The 20,545-nt window shown below is 44.5% G+C and overlaps 1 protein-coding gene across 1 annotated transcript in view; it reads left to right on the top strand.

Moving 5' to 3' along the window:
• The window catches only part of DCHS1 (dachsous cadherin-related 1), a 123,715-nt gene that overhangs the window by 69,812 nt on the left and 33,358 nt on the right, over nucleotides 1–20,545 (top strand). The window contains exons 9-10 of the mRNA XM_044288281.1: nucleotides 9,757–9,914; nucleotides 9,998–10,838. Coding sequence (XP_044144216.1) covers nucleotides 9,757–9,914; nucleotides 9,998–10,838 — 999 coding nt within the window. The remainder of the gene's footprint in view (nucleotides 1–9,756; nucleotides 9,915–9,997; nucleotides 10,839–20,545) is intronic.

Below are 20,545 nucleotides of genomic sequence, written 5' to 3'. Positions count from 1 at the left end.
TCACAGGGGAACCATACATATACTAGGGGCTCCCTATCTCCCTCTAGTGTCTAGGATGCTACACTACACCCCAATAGGCCTGCTGAGCATGTCACAGGGGAACCATACATATACTAGGGGCTCTCTATCTCCCTTTTAGTGTCTAGGATGCTACACTACACCCTAATAGGCCTGCTGAGCATGTCACAGGGGAACCATACATATACTAGGGGCTCTCTATCTCCCTCTAGTGTCTAGGATGTCTAACTACACCCCAATAGGCCTGCTGTGCATGTCACAGGGGAACCATACATATACTAGGGGCTATCTATCTCCCTCTAGTGTCTGGGATGCTACACTACACCCCAATAGGCCTGCTGAGCATGTCACAGGGGAACAATACATATACTAGGGGCTCTCTATCTCCCTCTAGTGTCTAGGATGTCTAACTACACCCCAATAGGCCTGCTGTGCATGTCACAGGGGAACCATACATATACTAGGGGCTCTCTATCTCCCTCTAGTGTCTAGGATGTCTAACTACACCCAAATAGGCCTGTTGTGCATGTCACAGGGGAACCATACATATACTAGGGGCTCTCTATCTCCCTCTAGTGTCTAGAATGTCTAACTACACCCCAATAGGCCTGCTGTGCATGTCACAGGGGAACCATACATATACTAGGGGATCTCTATCTCCCTCTAGTGTCTAGGATGTCTAACTACACCCCAATAGGCCTGCTGTGCATGTCACAGGGGAACAATACATATACTAGGGGCTCTCTATCTCCCTCTAGTGTCTGGGATGCTACACTACACCCTAATAGGCCTGCTGAGCATGTCACAGGGGAACAATACATATACTAGGGGCTCCCTATCTCCCTCTAGTGTCTGGGATGTCTAACTACACCCCAATAGGCCTGCTGTGCATGTAACAGGGGAACCATACATATACTAGGGGCTCTCTATCTCCCTCTAGTGTCTAGAATGTCTAACTACACCCCAATAGGCCTGCTGTGCATGTCACAGGGGAACCATACATATACTAGGGGCTCTCTATCTCCCTCTAGTGTCTGGGATGTCTAACTACACCCCAATAGGCCTGCTGTGCATGTCACAGGGGAACCATACATATACTAGGGGATCTCTATCTCCCTCTAGTGTCTAGGATGTCTAACTACACCCCAATAGGCCTGCTGTGCATGTCACAGGGGAACAATACATATACTAGGGGCTCTCTATCTCCCTCTAGTGTCTGGGATGCTACACTACACCCCAATAGGCCTGCTGAGCATGTCACAGGGGAACAATACATATACTAGGGGCTCCCTATCTCCCTCTAGAGTCTAGGATGCTACACTACACCCTAATAGGCCTGCTGAGCATGTCACAGGGGAACAATACATATACTAGGGGCTCCCTATCTCCCTCTAGTGTCTGGGATGTCTAACTACACCCCAATAGGCCTGCTGTGCATGTAACAGGGGAACCATACATATACTAGGGGCTCTCTATCTCCCTCTAGTGTCTAGAATGTCTAACTACACCCCAATAGGCCTGCTGTGCATGTCACAGGGGAACCATACATATACTAGGGGCTCTCTATCTCCCTCTAGTGTCTAGGATGCTACACTACACCCTAATAGGCCTGCTGTGCATGTCACAGGGGAACCATACATATACTAGGGGCTCTCTATCTCCCTCTAGTGTCTAGGATTTCTAACTACACCCCAATAGGCCTGCTGTGCATGTAACAGGGGAACAATACATATACTAGGGGCTCTCTATCTCCCTCTAGTGTCTGGGATGTCTAACTACACCCCAATAGGCCTGCTGTGCATGTCACAGGGGAACCATACATATACTAGGGGCTCCCTATCTCCCTCTAGAGTCTAGGATGCTACACTACACCCCAATAGGCCTGCTGAGCATGTCACAGGGGAACCATACATATACTAGGGGCTCTCTATCTCCCTCTAGTGTCTGGGATGCTACACTACACCCCAATAGGCCTGCTGAGCATGTCACAGGGGAACAATACATATACTAGGGGCTCTCTATCTCCCTCTAGTGTCTAGGATGTCTAACTACACCCCAATAGGCCTGCTGTGCATGTCACAGGGGAACCATACATATACTAGGGGATCTCTATCTCCCTCTAGTGTCTAGGATGTCTAACTACACCCCAATAGGCCTGCTGTGCATGTCACAGGGGAACAATACATATACTAGGGGCTCTCCATCTCCCTCTAGTGTCTGGGATGCTACACTACACCCTAATAGGCCTGCTGAGCATGTCACAGGGGAACAATACATATACTAGGGGCTCTCTATCTCCCTCTAGTGTCTAGGATGCTACACTACACCCCAATAGGCCTGCTGTGCATGTCACAGGGGAACAATACATATACTAGGGGCTCTCTATCTCTCTCTAGAGTCTAGGATGTCTAACTACACCCCAATAGGCCTGCTGTGCATGTCACAGGGGAACAATACATATACTAGGGGCTCCCTATCTCCCTCTAGTGTCTGGGATGCTACACTACACCCCAATAGGCCTGCTGTGCATGTAACAGGGGAACAATACATATACTAGGGGCTCTCTATCTCCCTCTAGTGTCTGGGATGCTACACTACACCCTAATAGGCCTGCTGAGCATTAACAGGGGAACCAACACATGTAATAACACATAGAAAAATACATTAAAATGCATAGTTAAATAGAATGCCACTGTCCCTTAGGAGTAGGAGGACAATGTAACCCAATTGACCCTTGTGTAGTGCCCACCTTTACCTAGTGGGACACTACAAGATTACAGCCCAATGTGAATGACCCCCAATCAGACCTCCATGCTCAGATCAGAGAAAAAAAACATAAAACTACTTACTGCTCCTGCTCCGCCGATCCTGAAACCCAGCGCTCTTCCTGGTCTTCCTGCCACGCTGTGACCTGACATCGCACAGCATGAGGTTACAGAGCGCAAAGCACAGCGAGTGGTCGAGGAAGACCAGGGAGTGGTGAGTACAGGGCCACGGGCCACGGGCCACTACTCCCATGTCCTCCTGTACTTACCCCATAAGACGCACTGACACTTTGTGGTGGAAAAAGGTGCGTTGTATAGGTAGGAAATGTGGTTTATACTTAGATATGTATTCTAATAAACTAGATACGGTAATAGTGAAATATATATACATAGAGTATAATACAATATACTGTATAATATATATATACATAGAGTATAACACAATATACTGTATAATATATATATACATAGAGTATAACACAATATACTGTATAATATATATATACATAGAGTATAATACAATATACTGTATAATATATACATAGAGTATAATACAATATACTGTATAATATATACATATACATAGAGTATAACACAATATACTGTATAATATATATATACATAGAGTATAACACAATATACTGTATAATATATATATACATAGAGTATAATACAATATACTGTATAATATATATACATAGAGTATAATACAATATACTGTATAATATATATATACATAGAGTATAACACAATATACTGTATAATATATATACATAGAGTATAATACAATATACTGTATAATATATATATACATAGAGTATAATACAATATACTGTATAATATACACATAGAGTATAATACAATATACTGTATAATATATATATACATAGAGTATAATACAATATACTGTATAATATATATATACATAGAGTATAATACAATATACTGTATAATATACACATAGAGTATAATACAATATACTGTATAATATATATATACATAGAGTATAATACAATATACTGTATAATATATACACATAGAGTATAATACAATATACTGTATAATATATATACATAGAGTATAACACAATATACTGTATAATATATATACATAGAGTATAACACAATATACTGTATAATATATATACATAGAGTATAACACAATATACTGTATAATATATATATACATAGAGTATAACACAATATACTGTATAATATATATACATAGAGTATAATACAATATACTGTATAATATATATACATAGAGTATAACACAATATACTGTATAATATATATACACATAGAGTATAATACAATATACTGTATAATATATACATATACATAGAGTATAATACAATATACTGTATAATATATATATACATAGAGTATAATACAATATACTGTATAATATGTATACATAGAGTATAACACAATATACTGTATAATATATATACACATAGAGTATAATACAATATACTGTATAATATATACACAGAGTATCACACAATATACTGTATAATATATACACAGAGTATCACACAATATACTGTATAATATATATATACATAGAGTATAACACAATATACTGTATAATATATACACAGAGTATCACACAATATACTGTATAATATATATATACATAGAGTATAACACAATATACTGTATAATATATATATACATAGAGTATAACACAATATACTGTATAATATATACACAGAGTATCACACAATATACTGTATAATATATATATACATAGAGTATAACACAATATACTGTATAATATATATACATAGAGTATAACACAATATACTGTATAATATATATATACATAGAGTATAACACAATATACTGTATAATATATATACATAGAGTATAACACAATATACTGTATAATATATATACACATAGAGTATAACACAATATACTGTATAATATATATACACATAGAGTATAACACAATATACTGTATAATATATATATACATAGAGTATAATACAATATACTGTATAATATATACACAGAGTATCACACAATATACTGTATAATATATATACATAGAGTATAACACAATATACTGTATAATATATATATACATAGAGTATAATACAATATACTGTATAATATATACACAGAGTATCACACAATATACTGTATAATATATATACATAGAGTATAACACAATATACTGTATAATATATATACATAGAGTATAACACAATATACTGTATAATATATATACATAGAGTATAACACAATATACTGTATAATATATACACATAGAGTATAATACAATATACTGTATAATATATATACATAGAGGCACACTGGCCCCAATGCTATTATTACAATAGAGGGAGGGAGGGAGGGGGGTGCGCACACTGGCCACCAACGAGTTAACAACAGGGGAGGGGGGGCCCACTGGCCACCAATGAGTTAAAAACAGGGGGGGGGGTCTGCCAGGCAGCAGGGGACAGTCATGTACACAGTTTTTTTGTATATTCTAACCTGAAGCGTCTCCATCACCATGGGAACGCCTCTGTGTTAGAATATACTGTCGGAAATGAGTTTCACGATGTAGCTCATATCCGACAGTATATTCTAACATAGAGGCGTTCCCATGGTGATGGGGACGCTACAAGTTAAAATATACCATCGGATTGGAGAAAACTCCAATCCGATGGTATAAAAGAACTCCAAACTTTACATTGAAAGTCAATGGGGACGGATCCGTTTGAAATGGCACCATATTGTGTCAACATCAAACGGATCCGTCCCCATTGACTTGCATTGTAATTCAGGACGGATCCGTTTGGCTCCGCACGGCCAGGCGGACACCAAAATGACTTTTTTTTCATGTCCGTGGATCCTCCAAAAATCAAGGAAGACCCACGGACGGAAAAACAGTCACGGATCACGGACCCACGGACCCCGTTTTTGCGGGCCGTGAAAAAAAACTGTTGTGTGCATGAGGCCTTAGGCACGGGGGCACGTTTATTCCCACCTCTAGGGTCTGAACATGGGCACAGAAGTCTAGGGAGAGCTGGTAGGGATTTGTAAGGAGGCGACCTTTATCCCCAGCTTCTGGCCTAGACACTTGTTTGTGGATTTCTGTTGTCTCTTGTATCCTGTCCAGCGTGACAGGCTCGATCCTGTGGAGGGGGGGGGGACCTCCTCCTTATAACCTGCATGCTCATGCGGCCGTGTACGGCCATTCTAGAGCTGTTGCCACAGCCTCAGGACGTGAGACTGGCGGCTTCTAGTTTGTTTGTCCACCCCCAAATATACTTTGCTCCTGACGAGCCAGAGATGGTGAAACGTGTCGAGCAGCCAGTGGGGGTAAACTAAGGAATATAGACAGCCAAGTCATTCCCCGGTGATTCATGCTCACACCGCAGTAGCTGTGTGTACGTACCCAGCAGCGTTATGGTGGGCACGTGCGTTTGTTTTCAATCAGTTAACTGCTGAGTGTGGGCAGATGTTTATCAACCGGTGTGTTACACCCAGGGCAATAGGTTTATTGGGTTTGTTTACCAAGTTGCCGGGTAATAGATTAATGGCACCATTGCCGCACATACCCCTGTGAGGCACCTGTTGTGGAGGTAGCACAGGAGCAGTCACACACTGCTAGGGACTACTCTAGCGTTGGCTCCATTTGCTGGCTACCGCCCTCCCCTTTGAGTCACACTCACGTGGTTTTTATAGTTGATTCGTGTCCACACCCTTGCGACTACGCACGCAGTGTTACGTGTGCTCCAAGCAGACCAGCTGGTTGTTTGGTAGTTTGTCGCTTGAGGTGTTGTGGACAGATGTTTATCAACTAGGAAGGTTTTAATTTAGGTACAGTCTATCCTCTCCGTTTATTTTTTAGATAGCTCTAATAAAAGATTGATTTTAGTTAATTCCATATAACGTTTCGGTGATTGGTACTCTATGGTGGAACGTAAGCCACGATTTTCTCAGCCATGCGGTCCAGCAGCTTCCTGGCTGTGACCACACCAGTACCTTTGGGGGAATATGGTCCATAAGTCCTCCCAACTCTGACCGTGCAACCCTCTTTCCTCAGGCTTTCACACAGCCTCATGGCCCCTCAGCCCTTCTGGCTGAGATCACACAGAGCCTCTGCAGGCTTCCTTTTCCAAGACCTCTCTCTCAGGCCTCATACACACAAACATATTTTCATTCCGTGTCCGTTCCGTTTTGTTATTTTTGCAAAAAAACGGAAGGTACTCCGTGTGCATTCCATTTCCATATGTCTGTATTTCCGTTCTGCAAAAAAATAGAACATGTCCTATTATTGTCCGCATTACTGACAAGGATAGCACTGATCTATTACAGGCCAGCTGTTCCGTTCTGCAAAATACAGAATGCACACGGGAATCTGTCATTGCTGCTCTGCTTGAGAGAGCGATCCCTTACAATACATATATCTACATACATGTATACTTACATATCTACATAGATACGTCCACTTACGTGTCTACATACATGTATATTAAATATCTACATGCATGTTTACTTGCATATCTACATGTATACTTACATATCTACATACTATGGGGATTCGCTCTGGTAGACAGGACAAGCAGACACAGTATAGAGGCAAAGACCAGTTTGTAACTCAAAAACTTCAGTACTACGGTCCATTTGCAGTTTTGGTGTTCGTTCACACCTAGACAGTTCATACAGCAAAAGAGTCACCTGTTATCCTAGGTGTTAGTTCACACCCGATCAGCATTGCTCAGGACAGAGCAGACCTCCCAAACTCAGGCCTCCAGCCTAGCACACGGCTCAGATCCCAATCCAGCGATTGCCAGAGCTCATCTGTCAGAGAGAGGTAATTACCACCAGCTGACACTGCTGGCTGGGTTTTTTATATAGGCTAGTCAAGACCCGGCCTGGAACGTGGGGAGTAGTCACCCACCCAGCACTTTGACTACTTCCAGTAACAGCCATCCTGGATCAGCTATTACAGCTATACTAAATAGCAAGGTGTCAAACAGCAACTGCTGCTGACACATGAATACCGGCACTTACTCCATCGAGGCCAGGAACCTCGGTGACACATACTTTCTGTCAATGACAGTCCCTTGCGCCTTCCAACAATATATACATGTATACTTACATATCCACATACATACATGTATACTTACATATCTACATACATACATAGAAGTACACTTACAGGAGGCGTAGTAGAAGTCCCTGCTCTATTAGAAGCCCTTAGTCTGACGCTGAGTAGGCCTCTTTGTGATGTTGTATGGGAAGGGTAAGAGAGACCCCGGCACCAGGAAAATATGGAGTTTTGAGCAGAGAGGCACCAGGAAGAAGTGGAGGACTGAGCGGAGGGGGCACCAGGAAGAAGTGGAGGATTCAGCAGAGGGGGCACCAGAAAGAAGTGGAGGATTGAGCTGTGGGGGCACCAGGGAGAAGTGGAGTTGAAGAGGGGCTCCAGGAAGAAGTTGAGGATTGAGAGGAGGGGGCACCAGGAAGAAGTGGAGGATTGAGAGGAGGGGGGCACCAGAAAGAAGTGGAGGATTGAGAGGAGGGGCACCAGGAAGAAGTGGAGGATTGAGAGGAGGGGGGCACCAGAAAGAAGTGGAGGATTGAGCGGAGGGGGCACCAGGAAGAAGTGGAGGACTGAGCGGAGGGGGCACCAGGAAGAAGTGGAGTTGAAGAGGGGCACCAGGAAGAGGTGGAGGATTGAGCAGAGGGGGCACCAGGAAGAAGTGGAGTTGAAGAGGGGCACCAGGAAGAAGTGGAGGATTAAGCGGAGGGGGCACCAGGAAGAAGTGGAGGATTGAGAGGAGGGGGCACCAGGAAGAAGTGGAGGATTGAGAGGAGGGGGGCACCAGGAAGAAGTGGAGAATTGAGCAGAGGGGGCACCGGGAAGAAGTGGGCGTTCCATCTGCCCAGTTCTTGAGGGCCACCTAGTGAGACATTGATGTCACCTTCCCTTCCTACTCTGTTTCTATGTCTGGTATGGTTTATGTTATGGGTTGGTGTTGTATGTCAAGTTATTGTCCCATGTCTGGTCTGTTTCTGGTGTGTATAGTTCTGCATGGATGCTAGACATTTCCCCTGTCTGCGCCTTTGGTGAGAGGGCTCTTGGGTTCCCCGGAGGGGGAACAACAAGTCAGTGTGCAGCTCTGCCTGAGGCCACCGTGCATTCTTTCCGCATAGGGGTCCAGGCAGTTACTGGTGTGCTGGGTTCTGTGTTTGTTGTTTGTACTGTGTCCTGTATGGTGTTCGGGTTCCAGTACATATGCATGGGTTCAAGTAAGTGGCCTAATATATCGGTGCTTTTTGTCCAGTGGTTGTTCTTACCACTGATTTCTTACCTGCCGTTCCAGTTTGCTACTCACTGTCATCTCTCTATGTTTGTGTTTAATGGGCTTATACTTTAGTTGGAGGATGTTCTAGGGGTTAGGTTGACACCTACTATAACATTACTGAAAACTTGTTGTTAGATGTTCTAGCGGTCAGGTGGACCCGTGCTAGAACATGACAGTAAGTTTTGTCTTCCTCTTTCCTTTGTTTCAAGCCCTGAGGTGATTATTGGTTCATCCTTCTAGTGGAGGAACCGGTCGTCTCTAGTCCTAACACTATTACCAGTATTCTACAAAGTGAGTTAGGGCCCTAGGTTCCGGTGTATGAACTCCCCTACCATTGAGGCCTGTTCATACTTATTAGTTAGTCAGGACTTGCATCAGGGTTGCTCTAGGAGGTGACCAGCTCCCTTTCCCCCTGTGTCCAGGCCTAGTTTCTGTTCCTGCCTCCCATCGGTGTTTGGTGTGGAGTCTCCCCCCCCCCCCACACCGCACAGTGACAGCCACAAGTTAAGCATCCCTGCTATAAAACATTGCCTACACCCAGGGATCACCCGCTTATCCTGGGGCATGGGTGCTCACTAATCCACAGCTTCATGGACTTATACTGCACTTTGCTGCAGGTAACTGGTATAACCATCTCCACAGGTCCATGGACAGAGCGGTTCACTCTTCATCCACACACAGGAGAGCTACGTACAGCGACTTCTATGCACCATGCAGAACGATCCCTCTATACAGTGACCATTCAGGCCCGGGATTCTGGATCTCCTCCCAAAAATACAGATGCCACGCTCCGTATACAGGTATGACATACAGTGTATCAATGAGACTTCTCAAATATATTGACATGCTTAGAGGCTATGCATCATGTGTGTATATTTTACAGGTTCTACCATCTGCCAGATACCCAGCAAAGCCTAACCCTAGTGCAATTGTCCTCACAGCAATGGAAGGACTACCACCTGGATCACTTTTGGGTACTGTTTCCCCTAAAACTCCTCATGGCTCGGCAATCTACACCCTACTGGATGACCTGACTGGGACCTTTATGGTGGATGGCCGGACCGGTAACATCTTTCTGGTAAAAGAACTAGATTTTGAATCTCAACCCAGACACAGCCTGAGGGTGAACATTGAGGAAGCGAGAGAAGTGACTGGAGTATATTTACCACCTCGAGTGATTCTCGTAGAAATCGAAGTCCAGGACAAAAATGATCACTCCCCCATGTTTCCTGAAGATCCACTGACACTGGTGGTTGCAGAAGATGCTCAAGTTGGTTCTTCTGTCTTCACCTTCGAAGCCCTGGACAGGGATGGACCAGGCCCCAACAGTCAGGTTCGATATTCCTTACTGCGTCAGGAGCCAGAACTTGCAGAAAATGTATTTCACCTGGATGCAGAGACAGGAGTAATGAGCGTAGCCACACCACTGGATCGGGAAAAAGTTTCTTCGTACTTGCTCATGGTGGAGGCCAGAGATTGTGCATTAAATGCAAGCCAACGTCGTTCCACTACTGTTACTACAAGAATTTTCCTTAGTGATCGCAATGACAACACCCCCCACATTATTACACCCTCGGTTGTATGGTTGTCTGAGGACCTTCCTGTAGGATCTACAGCCCTTTTTCTGGTGGCACAAGACCCAGACCTGGGAGAGAATGGGCGGATTGGTTATCAGATAGCTGGAGGCAATGAGGAAGGCAGATTCCAGATTCACCCAAGCACAGGTAATATCCGTCGATAGGATGGACGTTCAGTCGACAGTGGCCTCTTCTGACCCCCTCCCTGTGCCCTCATACACATACACCTTCAGTTTGGCCAAATTTGTAGATGTATTCAATGGGGAGAAAGCTGTTGCCAGGCACTTCAGCTGAGATTTATCTACTGGGATAACAAAAGCATTGGGAAAAAATATTCACTTTGCCTGATCCTTCTCTCATCATCTGTCAGGGGGAGTTAGAAGCTTCCCATACTGTATACATTAGACTGCCATTCTTGGTGGGTTCAGCCAGCGATGTGAAGGGGCCTCCATACGCATCTTACCATGTCATTGTATTAAGATACCTGTGTAGACCTGTCATATCAGATACGCAGGGCGGATGACAGGGCCCTGTGGAGTCCATCACACACACTCCCTGCCCAGGCTGTGGATGATTGTAGCAGTGTGTGATCTCTGTGATATAGATGGTTGTAGCAGTGTGTGATCTCTGTGATATAGATGGTTGTAGCAGTGTGTGATCTCTGTGATATAGATGGTTGTAGCAGTGTGTGATCTCTGTGATATAGATGGTTGTAGCAGTGTGTGATCTCTGTGATATAGATGGTTGTAGCAGTGTGTGATCCCTGTGATATAGATGGTTGTAGCAGTGTGTGATCCCTGTGATATAGATGGTTGTAGCAGTGTGTGATCTCTGTGATGTGGATGGTTGTAGCAGTGTGTGATCTCTGTGATATAGATGGTTGTAGCAGTGTGTGATCTCTGTGATGTGGATGGTTGTAGCAGTGTGTGATCCCTGTGATGTGGATGGTTGTAGCAGTGTGTGATCTCTGTGATGTGGATGGTTGCAGCAGTGTGTGATCTCTGTGATGTGGATGGTTGTAGCAGTGTGTGATCTCTGTGATGTGGATGGTTGTAGCAGTGTGTGATCTCTGTGATGCGGATGGTTGTAGCAGTGTGTGATCTCTGTGATGTGGATGGTTGTAGCAGTGTGTGATCTCTGTGATGTGGATGGTTGTAGCAGTGTGTGATCTCTGTGATGTGGATGGTTGCAGCAGTGTGTGATCTCTGTGATGTGGATGATTGTAGCAGTGTGTGATCCCTGTGATATAGATGGTTGTAGTAGTGTGTGATCTCTGAGATGTGGATAGTTGTAGCAGTGTGTAATCTCTGTGATGTGGATGGTTGTAGCAGTGTGTGATCTCTGTGATATAGATGGTTGTAGCAGTGTGTGATCTCTGTGATATACATGGTTGTAGCAGTGTGTGATCTCTGTGATGTGGATGCTTGTAGCAGTGTGTGATCTCTGTGATGTGGATGCTTGTAGCAGTGTGTGATCTCTGTGATGTGGATGGTTGTAGCAGTGTGTGATCTCTGTGATGTGGATGGTTGTAGCAGTGTGTGATCTCTGTGATGTGGATGGTTGTAGCAGTGTGTGATATCTGTGATGTGGATGGTTGTAGCAGTGTGTGATCTCTGTGATGTGGATGGTTGTAGCAGTGTGTGATCTCTGTGATATAGATGGTTGTAGCAGTGTGTGATCTCTGTGATATAGATGGTTGTAGCAGTGTGTGATCCCTGTGATATAGATGGTTGTAGCAGTGTGTGATCTCTGTGATGTGGATGGTTGTAGCAGTGTGTGATCTCTGTGATGTGGATGATTGTAGCAGTGTGTGATCCCTGTGATATAGATGGTTGTAGTAGTGTGTGATCTCTGAGATGTGGATAGTTGTAGCAGTGTGTAATCTCTGTGATGTGGATGGTTGTAGCAGTGTGTGATCTCTGTGATATAGATGGTTGTAGCAGTGTGTGATCTCTGTGATATACATGGTTGTAGCAGTGTGTGATCTCTGTGATGTGGATGCTTGTAGCAGTGTGTGATCTCTGTGATGTGGATTCTTGTAGCAGTGTGTGATCTCTGTGATGTGGATGGTTGTAGCAGTGTGTGATCTCTGTGATGTGGATGGTTGTAGCAGTGTGTGATCTCTGTGATGTGGATGGTTGTAGCAGTGTGTGATATCTGTGATGTGGATGGTTGTAGCAGTGTGTGATCTCTGTGATGTGGATGGTTGTAGCAGTGTGTGATCTCTGTGATATAGATGGTTGTAGCAGTGTGTGATCTCTGTGATATAGATGGTTGTAGCAGTGTGTGATCCCTGTGATATAGATGGTTGTAGCAGTGTGTGATCTCTGTGATGTGGATGGTTGTAGCAGTGTGTGATCTCTGTGATGTGGATGGTTGTAGCAGTGTGTGATCTCTGTGATGTGGATGGTTGTAGCAGTGTGTGATATCTGTGATGTGGATGGTTGTAGCAGTGTGTGATCCCTGTGATGTGGATGGTTGTAGCAGTGTGTGATCCCTGTGATGTGGATGGTTGTAGCAGTGTGTGATCTCTGTGATATAGATGGTTGTAGCAGTGTGTGATCCCTGTGATATAGATGGTTGTAGCAGTGTGTGATCTCTGTGATATAGATGGTTGTAGTAGTGTGTGATCTCTGTGATGTGGATGGTTGTAGCAGTGTGTGATCCCTGTGATGTGGATGGTTGTAGCAGTGTGTGATCTCTGTGATATAGATGGTTGTAGCAGTGTGTGATCTCTGTGATATAGATGGTTGTAGCAGTGTGTGATCCCTGTGATATAGATGGTTGTAGCAGTGTGTGATCTCTGTGATATAGATGGTTGTAGTAGTGTGTGATCTCTGTGATGTGGATGGTTGTAGCAGTGCGTGATCTCTGTGATATAGATGGTTGTAGCAGTGTGTGATCTCTGTGATATAGATGGTTGTAGCAGTGTGTGATCTCTGTGATATAGATGGTTGTAGCAGTGTGTGATCTCTGTGATGTGGATGGTTGTAGCAGTGTGTGATCTCTGTGATGTGGATGGTTGTAGCAGTGTGTGATCCCTGTGATGTGGATGGTTGTAGCAGTGTGTGATCTCTGTGATATAGATGGTTGTAGCAGTGTGTGATCCCTGTGATATAGATGGTTGTAGCAGTGTGTGATCTCTGTGATATAGATGGTTGTAGCAGTGTGTGATCTCTGTGATGTGGATGGTTGTAGCAGTGTGTGATATCTGTGATGTGGATGGTTGTAGCAGTGTGTGATCTCTGTGATGTGGATGGTTGTAGCAGTGTGTGATCTCTGTGATGTGGATGGTTGTAGCAGTGTGTGATATCTGTGATGTGGATGGTTGTAGCAGTGTGTGATCCCTGTGATGTGGATGGTTGTAGCAGTGTGTGATCCCTGTGATGTGGATGGTTGTAGCAGTGTGTGATCTCTGTGATGTGGATGGTTGTAGCAGTGTGTGATCTCTGTGATGTGGATGGTTGTAGCAGTGTGTGATCTCTGTGATATAGATGGTTGTAGTAGTGTGTGATCTCTGTGATGTGGATGGTTGTAGCAGTGTGTGATCCCTGTGATGTGGATGGTTGTAGCAGTGTGTGATCTCTGTGATATAGATGGTTGTAGCAGTGTGTGATCTCTGTGATATAGATGGTTGTAGCAGTGTGTGATCTCTGTGATATGGATGGTTGTAGCAGTGTGTGATCCCTGTGATGTGGATGGTTGTAGCAGTGTGGGATCCCTGTGATATAGATGGTTGTAGCAGTGTGTGATCCCTGTGATGTGGATGGTTGTAGCAGTGTGTGATCTCTGTGATGTGGATGGTTGTAGCAGTGTGTGATCTCTGTGATATAGATGGTTGTAGCAGTGTGTGGTCCCTGTGATGTGGATGGTTGTAGCAGTGTGTGATCTCTGTGATGTGGATGGTTGTAGCAGTGTGTGATCTCTGTGATATAGATGGTTGTAGCAGTGTGTGATCTCTGTGATATAGATGGTTGTAGCAGTGTGTGATCTCTGTGATGTGGATGGTTGTAGCAGTGTGGGATCCCTGTGATGTGGATGGTTGTAGCAGTGTGTGATCCCTGTGATGTGGATGGTTGTAGCAGTGTGTGATCCCTGTGATGTGGATGGTTGTAGCAGTGTGGGATCCCTGTGATGTGGATGGTTGTAGCAGTGTGTGATCCCTGTGATATAGATGGTTGTAGCAGTGTGTGATCTCTGTGATATAGATGGTTGTAGCAGTGTGGGATCCCTGTGATGTGGATGGTTGTAGCAGTGTGGGATCCCTGTGATGTGGATGGTTGTAGCAGTGTGTGATCCCTGTGATATAGATGGTTGTAGCAGTGTGTGATCCCTGTGATATAGATGGTTGTAGCAGTGTGTGATCCCTGTGCTATGGATGGTTGTAGCAGTGTGTGATCTCTGTGATGTGGATGGTTGTAGCAGTGTGTGATCCCTGTGATGTGGATGGTTGTAGCAGTGTGTGATCTCTGTGATGTGGATGGTTGTAGCAGTGTGTGATCTCTGTGATGTGGATGGTTGTAGCAGTGTGTGATCCCTGTGATGTGGATGGTTGTAGCAGTGTGTGATCTCTGTGATGTGGATGGTTGTAGCAGTGTGTGATCTCTGTGATATAGATGGTTGTAGCAGTGTGTGATCTCTGTGATATGGATGGTTGTAGCAGTGTGTGATCTCTGTGATGTGGATGGTTGTAGCAGTGTGTGATCCCTGTGATGTGGATGGTTGTAGCAGTGTGGGATCCCTGTGATATAGATGGTTGTAGCAGTGTGTGATCCCTGTGATGTGGATGGTTGTAGCAGTGTGTGATCTCTGTGATGTGGATGGTTGTAGCAGTGTGTGATCTCTGTGATATAGATGGTTGTAGCAGTGTGTGATCTCTGTGATGTGGATGGTTGTAGCAGTGTGGGATCCCTGTGATGTGGATGGTTGTAGCAGTGTGTGATCCCTGTGATGTGGATGGTTGTAGCAGTGTGTGATCTCTGTGATGCGGATGGTTGTAGCAGTGTGTGATCCCTGTGATGTGGATGGTTGTAGCAGTGTGGAATCCCTGTGATGTGGATGGTTGTAGCAGTGTGTGATCCCTGTGATATAGATGGTTGTAGCAGTGTGTGATCTCTGTGATATAGATGGTTGTAGCAGTGTGGGATCCCTGTGATGTGGATGGTTGTAGCAGTGTGGGATCCCTGTGATGTGGATGGTTGTAGCAGTGTGGGATCCCTGTGATGTGGATGGTTGTAGCAGTGTGTGATCCCTGTGATGTGGATGATTGTAGCAGTGTGTGATCCCTGTGATATAGATGGTTGTAGTAGTGTGTGATCTCTGAGATGTGGATGGTTGTAGCAGTGTGTGATCTCTGTGATGTGGATGCTTGTAGCAGTGTGTGATCTCTGTGATGTGGATGGTTGTAGCAGTGTGTGATCTCTGTGATGTGGATGGTTGTAGCAGTGTGTGATCTCTGTGATGTGGATGGTTGTAGCAGTGTGTGATCTCTGTAATGTGGATGGTTGTAGCAGTGTGGGATCTCTGTGATGTGGATGGTTGTAGCAGTGTGTGATCTCTGTGATATAGATGCTTGTAGCAGTGTGTGATCTCTGTGATGTGGATGGTTGTAGCAGTGTGTGATCTCTGTGATGTGGATGATTGTAGCAGTGTGTGATCCCTGTGATATAGATGGTTGTAGCAGTGTGTGATCTCTGAGATGTGGATGGTTGTAGCAGTGTGTGATCTCTGTGATATAGATGGTTGTAGCAGTGTGTGATCTCTGTGATGTGGATGGTTGTAGCAGTGTGTGATCTCTGTGATATAGATGGTTGTAGCAGTGTGTGATCTCTGTGATATAGATGGTTGTAGCAGTGTGTGATCTCTGTGATGTGGATGCTTTTAGCAGTGTGTGATCTCTGTGATGTGGATGGTTGCAGCAGTGTGTGATCTCTGTGATATAGATTATTGTAGCAGTGTGTGATCTCTGTGATGTGGATGGTTGTAGCAGTGTGTGATCTCTGTGATATAGATTATTGTAGCAGTGTGTGATCTCTGTGATGTGGATGGTTGTAGCAGTGTGTGATCTCTGTGATGTGGATGGTTGTAGCAGTGTGTGATCTCTGTGATGTGGATGGTTGTAGCAGTGTGTGATCTCTGTGATGTGGATGGTTGTAGCAGTGTGTGATCTCTGTGATGTGGATGGTTGTAGCAGTGTGGGATCTCTGTGATGTGGATGGTTGTAGCAGTGTGTGATCTCTGTGATATAGATGGTTGTAGCAGTGTGTGATCTCTGTGATGTGGATGGTTGTAGCAGCGTGTGATCCCTGTGATATAGATGGTTGTAGCAGTGTGTGATCTCTGTGATATAGATGCTTGTAGCAGTGTGTGATCTCTGTGATGTGGATGGTTGTAGCAGTGTGTGATCTCTGTGATATGGATGGTTGTAGCAGTGTGTGATCCCTGTGATGTGCATGGTTGTAGCAGTGTGTGATCCCTGTGATATAGATGGTTGTAGCAGCGTGTGATCTCTGTGATGTGGATGGTTGTAGCAGTGTGTGATCTCTGTGATATAGATGGTTGTAGCAGTGTGTGATCTCTGTGATGTGGATGGTTGTAGCAGTGTGTGATCTCTGTGATGTGGATGGTTGTAGCAGTGTGTGATCTCTGTGATATAGATGGTTGTAGCAGTGTGTGATCTCTGTGATAGTGGATGGTTGTAGCAGTGTGTGATCTCTGTGATGTGGATGGTTGTAGCAGTGTGTGATCTCTGTGATGTGGATGATTGTAGCAGTGTGTGATCTCTGTGATATAGATGGTTGTAGCAGTGTGTGATCTCTGTGATATAGATGGTTGTAGCAGTGTGTGATCTCTGTGATGTGGATGGTTGTAGCAGTGTGTGATCCCTGTGATATAGATGGTTGTAGCAGTGTGTGATCTCTGTGATGTGGATGGTTGTAGCAGTGTGTGATCTCTGTGATGTGGATGGTTGTAGCAGTGTGTGATCCCTGTGATGTGGATGGTTGTAGCAGTGTGTGATCACTGTGATATAGATGGTTGTAGCAGTGTGTGATCTCTGTGATGTGGATGGTTGTAGCAGTGTGTGATCTCTGTGATATAGATTATTGTAGCAGTGTGTGATCTCTGTGATGTGGATGGTTGTAGCAGTGTGTGATCTCTGTGATGTGGATGGTTGTAGCAGTGTGTGATCTCTGTGATGTGGATGGTTGTAGCAGTGTGGGATCTCTGTGATGTGGATGGTTGTAGCAGTGTGTGATCTCTGTGATATAGATGGTTGTAGCAGTGTGTGATCTCTGTGATAGTGGATGGTTGTAGCAGTGTGTGATCTCTGTGATGTGGATGGTTGTAGCAGTGTGTGATCTCTGTGATGTGGATGGTTGTAGCAGTGTGTGATCTCTGTGATATAGATGGTTGTAGCAGTGTGTGATCCCTGTGATATAGATTATTGTAGCAGTGTGTGATCTCTGTGATGTGGATGGTTGTAGCAGTGTGTGATCTCTGTGATATAGATTATTGTAGCAGTGTGTGATCTCTGTGATGTGGATGGTTGTAGCAGTGTGTGATCTCTGTGATGTGGATGATTGTAGCAGTGTGTGATCTCTGTGATATAGATGGTTGTAGCAGTGTGTGATCTCTGTAATATAGATGGTTGTAGCAGTGTGTGATCTCTGTGATGTGGATGGTTGTAGCAGTGTGTGATCCCTGTGATATAGATGCTTGTAGCAGTGTGTGATCTCTGTGATGTGGATGGTTGTAGCAGTGTGTGATCTCTGTGATGTGGATGGTTGTAGCAGTGTGTGATCCCTGTGATGTGGATGGTTGTAGCAGTGTGTGATCACTGTGATATAGATGGTTGTAGCAGTGTGTGATCTCTGTGATGTAGATGCTTGTAGCAGTGTGTGATCTCTGTGATATAGATGCTTGTAGCAGTGTGTGATCTCTGTGATGTGGATGGTTGTAGCAGTGTGTGATCTCTGTGATATAGATGGTTGCAGCAGTGTGTGATCTCTGTGATGTGGATGGTTGTAGCAGTGTGTGATCCCTGTGATATAGATGGTTGTAGCAGTGTGCGATCTCTGTGATGTAGATGCTTGTAGCAGTGTGTGATCTCTGTGATATAGATGCTTGTAGCAGTGTGTGATCTCTGTGATGTGGATGGTTGTAGCAGTGTGTGATCTCTGTGATATAGATGATTGTAGCAGTGTGTGATCTCTGTGATATAGATGGTTGTAGCAGCGTGTGATCTCTGTGATGTGGATGGTTGTAGCAGTGTGTGATCCCTGTGATATAGATGGTTGTAGCAGTGTGTGATCTCTGTGATGTGGATGGTTGTAGCAGTGTGTGATCTCTGTGATATAGATGGTTGTAGCAGTGTGTGATCCCTGTGATATAGATGGTTGTAGTAGTGTGTGATCCCTGTGATGTGGATGGTTGTAGCAGTGTGTGATCTCTGTGATGTGGATGGTTGTAGCAGTGTGTGATATCTGTGATGTGGATGCTTGTAGCAGTGTGTGATCCCTGTGATATACATGGTTGTAGCAGTGTGTGATCTCTGTGATGTAGATGCTTGTAGCAGTGTGTGATCTCTGTGATATAGATGCTTGTAGCAGTGTGTGATCTCTGTGATGTGGATGGTTGTAGCAGTGTGTGATCTCTGTGATATAGATGGTTGTAGCAGCGTGTGATCTCTGTGATGTGGATGGTTGTAGCAGTGTGTGATCCCTGTGATATAGATGGTTGTAGCAGTGTGTGATCTCTGTGATGTGGATGGTTGTAGCAGTGTGTGATCTCTGTGATATAGATGGTTGTAGCAGTGTGTGATCCCTGTGATATAGATGGTTGTAGTAGTGTGTGATCCCTGTGATGTGGATGGTTGTAGCAGTGTGTGATCTCTGTGATGTGGATGGTTGTAGCAGTGTGTGATATCTGTGATGTGGATGCTTGTAGCAGTGTGTGATCTCTGTGATATAGATGCTTGTAGCAGTGTGTGATCTCTGTGATGTGGATGGTTGTAGCAGTGTGTGATCTCTGTGATGTGGATGATTGTAGCAGTGTGTGATCCCTGTGATATAGATGGTTGTAGTAGTGTGTGATCTCTGAGATGTGGATAGTTGTAGCAGTGTGTGATCTCTGTGATGTGGATGGTTGTAGCAGTGTGTGATCTCTGTGATATAGATGGTTGTAGCAGTGTGTGATCCCTGTGATATAGATGGTTGTAGTAGTGTGTGATCTCTGAGATGTGGATGGTTGTAGCAGTGTGTGATCTCTGTGATGTGGATGCTTGTAGCAGTGTGTGATCTCTGTGATGTGGATGCTTGTAGCAGTGTGTGATCTCTGTGATGTGGATGGTTGTAGCAGTGTGTGATCTCTGTGATGTGGATGCTTGTAGCAGTGTGTGATCTCTGTGATGTGGATGCTTGTAGCAGTGTGTGATCCCTGTGATGTGGATGGTTGTAGCAGTGTGTGATCTCTGTGATGTGGATGGTTGTAGCAGTGTGTGATCTCTGTGATGTGGATGGTTGTAGCAGTGTGTGATCTCTGTGATGTGGATGATTGTAGCAGTGTGTGATCTCTGTGATGTGGATGGTTGTAGCAGTGTGTGATCCCTGTGATGTGGATGGTTGTAGCAGTGTGTGATCCCTGTGATGTGGATGGTTGTAGCAGTGTGTGATCCCTGTGATGTGGATGGTTGTAGCAGTGTGTGATCCCTGTGATTTGGATGCTTGTAGCAGTGTGTGATCTCTGTGATGTGGATGGTTGTAGCAGTGTGTGATCTCTGTGATGTGGATGGTTGTAGCAGTGTGTGATCTCTGTGATGTGGATGGTTGTAGCAGTGTGTGATCTCTGTGATGTGG

This window comes from Bufo gargarizans, chromosome 3 (assembly GCF_014858855.1).
Source record: "Bufo gargarizans isolate SCDJY-AF-19 chromosome 3, ASM1485885v1, whole genome shotgun sequence".
Taxonomy (NCBI): Eukaryota; Metazoa; Chordata; class Amphibia; order Anura; family Bufonidae; genus Bufo; species Bufo gargarizans.
This window is presented reverse-complemented; position numbering and strand designations above follow the sequence as displayed.